At 44.9% G+C, this 4,842-nt stretch overlaps 1 protein-coding gene across 1 annotated transcript in view; it reads right to left on the bottom strand.

The window, feature by feature from the left end:
* The window catches only part of LOC103782575 (neuronal PAS domain-containing protein 2-like), a gene marked incomplete at both ends in the record, with an annotated part of 13,345 nt that extends 10,330 nt beyond the window's left edge, over positions 1–3,015 (bottom strand). The window contains 2 exon segments of the mRNA XM_008950346.1: positions 1–47; positions 2,867–3,015. Coding sequence (XP_008948594.1) covers positions 1–47; positions 2,867–3,015 — 196 coding nt within the window.
* Positions 3,016–4,842: the final 1,827 nt, after the last annotated feature.

The following is a 4,842-nucleotide window of genomic DNA, read 5'->3' as shown; positions in this document are numbered from 1 at the left end:
CTTCCAGGCCTGCTGAATTTCAGAAATCTCCGTCTGTGCTGAGACTTCTAGACAAATAAAACATATAAATACTTTAAAATCGAAGAAACGTTTATCTTGCAAGACTCTATAAGAGTTGCTGTGAAAAGATAGAAATCATCTTTATATTCAAAAATTGCAGTTTTCAAGCATGGATTTTGCATACAGAGACAGCAATGACTACCTAAACTGGACCCAATCCTGAAATACTATCCTCATTTTTAACTCAGCTCAGCTTGAACTGGCTTCAGTGGGAGCCTGTATTCACATAGCCATTGGCCTCAAGCAGCAGTACTTGGGTATTGATCAAAATATAAACCCACTTTGCATGAAATTAAAATCAAGGCAAGGATTAGCACGTGGCAAATTGATATTTACAATTTACACCTTCAAAATTAGGATGTCAGAGAGCTACAGCTCTCAGCCTACAGCTTCCGTGCCAAGTAGGGAGTAGCAAGAAAAACCCTTCAGAAGGGTCTAAAAGGGCTGTGACCCCAAAGAGCAAAGCTATTGCTCCATTCCCCAAAGTGTGAATGAAACACGAGCGCTTGCATCAGCCTTACACTGGAGCACTGGCATCTCATCCCAAACCCTGCCTGGAGAGGAGGGTCTCCTGCACTCTCAGCTCATGAGGGTGACCCTGCTGCGTGAGACACTGGGGGGGCTGCCTGGCAGCAGCCTGAGGATGCTCACTGCTGAAGGGCTTTCCGTGGAGGGGTGCAGGCACACCAGGACATCACACTGCAGCTGGGATCATAGCAGGGGTACCTGGGTGCACTGTGGGGGGCCATCTCCCTCGAAAACCACTCACATTAGCTCTGCCTGAGTACACAGGGTCATGGGGGACAGATCTTGTCATTTAGAGAGACTTGAGCTGGTTTTGTTTGCTGCTCCCTCCGCTTGTCTAAGAGCGCTGTCATTCAGCTCTAGTAGTCAGGGGATGCTGAGCACAGCCTGTCTTCTCCTTTTGGTGCTGCCTGCTAATTAATCCTATTGATTAACACTTCCAGAGCATGTAATAGTCAACACTCCCTGTTCGGAGCACAGAGGCAAACTAGCTTGAGAAATCCAAGTGGCTAAATGATTTTAAAGACAACAAATTTATACCAGTGCCTGTGCATATGGTTGCCTAGAAAGAAATCAAAGCCTCTGGTGCAGGTTTATTAGTGGAGATGCAGCCCTTTGCTTCTGCCAGCTCACTCAGCTGGCTTCCTGCACTGCTGGGGGCTGTCGCTGGCCACAGCCCCCATCGTCTCACACGGGGGTTTCAAAACCAGGCTAAGGAAAAAAGAGAGATCAGCCTGTCAGATTTTTATTACAGTTTAAGAATATTGGATATTTTCAGCAGATCTGTAGCTTGCAAAAGCTGGGATGCATGAAACAGCGACCGTCAGAGGAATTACTTGAGATTCGGGAGATTCTGCGGATTATGAAGAAGGAGACTGTTTATGAAGAAAAAAATCTGAAAATTGACCTCCTCCTCCGTTATGACAAAATCTTGGTTTAGCCTACTAAATGAAAGGGAAATACACTTGAATAAACCAGATCCAAAGTATGCTGAAGTTAATCAACATTTTAAAATGCTGATACTTTGTATTATACTGTGTGACTACTAATCTAGTTTAAAAATAGATAACATTTGCTTTTTTTAGCAAGTGCACAAAAAACAGTCACAGTTTGACCCAATTGCTGTGGAAGGATTTGTGACTGTTAGCTTTCTTTTACATAGTTGTTCTTCCAGAAATTAAGTGCCTTTTGGAGTAAATTATTTGGGCTATCAGCGACACTTATCTATACTTATTCAAAGCTCGTGTGATTGTTCTTTGCTCGGCTTTATAATTGAGCATATTCACATCCTCCTTTACTCTGCCTTGGGCAGCTAAAAGAAAAAAGATATGTTATTACTGTCATTTTTTTAATAGGTATATACAATTATTAAACTTTGAGATGTCCTAGTTGTGCCCTCCTGTATAAAATCATCTTCTCTGTGGCAAAAATTCATTTAAGGAGAAACTGTGCTCTAGCAACAGAACCACTGTAATTATTTCCTCAAGAAGTTTGACATTTGTGATTCCATTATGTTGGGAGTCATGATGTAAGAGTTTTTATGGTCTCTTCTGTTTCACTCAGAGGACAGGAGGTGCTGGAGGAGCAAAGGTGAGCCTGGTGATGTGGTGTATCAGCTCATGAAAGCCTTTTCTGCTTTGTGGGATTGGGGGTGTTGCCCATGGTCACCCACTGAAGCCTCTTCCTCACAGGGGCAGAGCAAAAGATCCCCATTTTAAACCAGTGCCCTGACTTTTTGAAGGAAGCGTTCTGATTGTCCGCTGCTGGTGGCTGTCCATGCATGACAAGATGGGTAGGGTCAGAGATCTCCTCTGTCCTCTGTGAGGGTACACGTCTAAAGGACTGAACTGTCACTGCTGTGTGCATTTAAAGCAATCAACTCCTGGCTTTACAAGACTGAACTTTTGCAAATCCTTTGTTCTTCTGCAAGAATATTGCAAATTTCAAGGACAGGAATCTTCCCTCTGGCTCCAAATATCTCTTGTTCAAGGCATCTCTCCTCTTCACATGTGCTGCAGGGCATTGCTGTCCACCTTCCCTTGGTTCCTGACAGTCATCGCCTTTCCTAGCAGGTTGAGACTCATCCTCAACTAAAGAGCAGCCAGGGAGATACACCTGGGCAGCACAGTGCCTGCAAATGATCTTTTTTGATGAGATATTAAAACCCAACACTTTATGTTGACACTTTTAGGCCCCTTGAGCCATTCTGATAATCACGGAAGGAAACAGGAGAGTGTAGCAACCGTCTGGCACGAGCATGAAGAGCTGCAGTAAATCTTACCATTGTGTTTCTGCAGAAAGCCAATGACTTTCTCTAGCACAGTCGTTTTGTCCATTTTGCGGGTGTTGCCTGGAAGCATGGAGCTAAGCTCTTTGATGAGAACATTGAACTGATCACGCCTCTTCTTCTCAGACTTGTTACGCGAAGCCCTGTGGACAGGGGAAAAAAAAAGGATGAGCAGACCAAGAGGAAAAATCGTCATGTACCTCCTTTCTGCAGGGTATACACATGGAAATTAGCTTGCTGTGTGCATCAGTATGTGAAGAATGACAATGGATTCCAGCAAAGCTGCAGAAACAAGTAGGAGGCAACTGTTCCTGCCTCCTGTCTTTGGGCCCCCTTTAGAGTCAGTGGGGAGATGGAAGCTCTGCTTGCCCCTCCGTGCTGCCTCTAGACACGCCAGCATGCCTATCAGGTCAGCATTAAGCCTGTAGGTGAAGGAGCTCTGTCCATCTCCTATGCATACACAGGATCTTGGAAGTTCATGCAGCCTCTGAGAAGGCATTTGGAGCAAGAAGAGATAGGAATACTGTGACAATAGTACCATCATCCATAAAGGAGAAGAGTGGGGACTGGTAAAACTATGGGTCATACCCCTCTGTGCAGTCTGAACAGGAGAGAGGGACCACAGTCCTGCAGCTCCTCCACTGCACTGGAGCTGGGTCCACCTAGAGGGACCTGTCCGCTTTGGCCACAGGTCTTCTGGCTGCCTCCAAGCTGGTTTACAGAAGAGAGGAATCAGGTTGTTGTCCTACAGCCATTAAGATCAGGGCTGTGACTAGAGGTCACTGCATTTGCCATCCAGGTCATATGCCACCAAGTTCAGTCTCCTTTCCAAGGTGCCAAGGGCAAGCAGGAGGGAGGGCATCAGTACATCTCATCCCAGAATGGACCAGGTCTGGGGCTGGGATGTGTTCCCAGACTTGAGGGCTCAGAAGTGCTATCAGAAGTCCCCTGCTTGCCCCTAATCTCTGTGTGCCACTGGGCTGAAGGTCACAGTGCCCCGACTCTTTCGGTGCAGAGCGGGGACTCTGCAGCTTTCTGTGCCAGCCTTGTCTCTTTGGCTTGAAGGCTCCTCAGAGAGAGCCTGCTTCTGCTGCTGTGTTTGAAGAGCTCAGAGGAAGAAAGAACCTGATTTCATTTGGGGTATTTTGGCTCCATCATAATACTGTTATTAAAGCTGTTGATAATCTTTTCATCATGAGCTTTTTTTTTTTTAATATTATATGTCAGCCTATGCATGAGCAAGTTTTTTTCTGAATTGTTCCCATGAATACAACAAATATTCTACTTGGAGGGCACCACATGGACTCTGGTAGCCATGTAAAAATAGAAATAAATATAACCCAGAAGGTTAGTTTGTTCTTCTGAAAGGTCTTTAAGCAGACAAGATTTGCCTTGTTAATTATGTAAAGATCTAAAAATCTGGTTACATGTAGACAGGAAAGAAAAGCCAAGAGGCCAGTTCCCACTCTGAGTTTCTCAGTGCCAGCAAACTCCGCTGTACCTCATAAGCAGCTCTGGATGCACACTGCTGAAAATCAAAGCAAAAATTAGCCCAGCATCTACATCCCCCCCAAGGACCAGGACGGCAATAAACATTTTCAGCAGAGAAATCACTGCAGAGGCTTCTGGATGTTACTACTGACAGAGGGGTAATTTTTGTTTGTCTTGCTCTCAACCCTGAACACACTCGGAGATACACTGGATAGAAGCCAACACTTGATTATTTTACAGCTTTGAGCACAAGAGATTGGGTGGATACTGCCTGACTGATTTCAGCCTGCTCTTATTACAGTGCAAAAGGCTGTCAGAACAAGATGTGAAAAGCTCCAGCCTTATCCTATTTCTGTACAGTTCAAGGGGACGTTAAGAACATCAACATTTTACTTCCTCATAATTCAGTCCTCAGTTCATTTCAAGCTCAAAGGTTCTTGATCGCCCTGAAAATAAAAATAAAAAACCAACCGACTATA

This window comes from Merops nubicus, unplaced genomic scaffold (assembly GCF_000691845.1).
Source record: "Merops nubicus isolate BGI_N331 unplaced genomic scaffold, ASM69184v1 scaffold14962, whole genome shotgun sequence".
In the NCBI taxonomy this organism is placed as follows: Eukaryota; Metazoa; Chordata; class Aves; order Coraciiformes; family Meropidae; genus Merops; species Merops nubicus.
The sequence above is the reverse complement of the archived record's forward strand: the minus strand, read 5'-3'. Positions and strand labels throughout refer to the sequence as shown.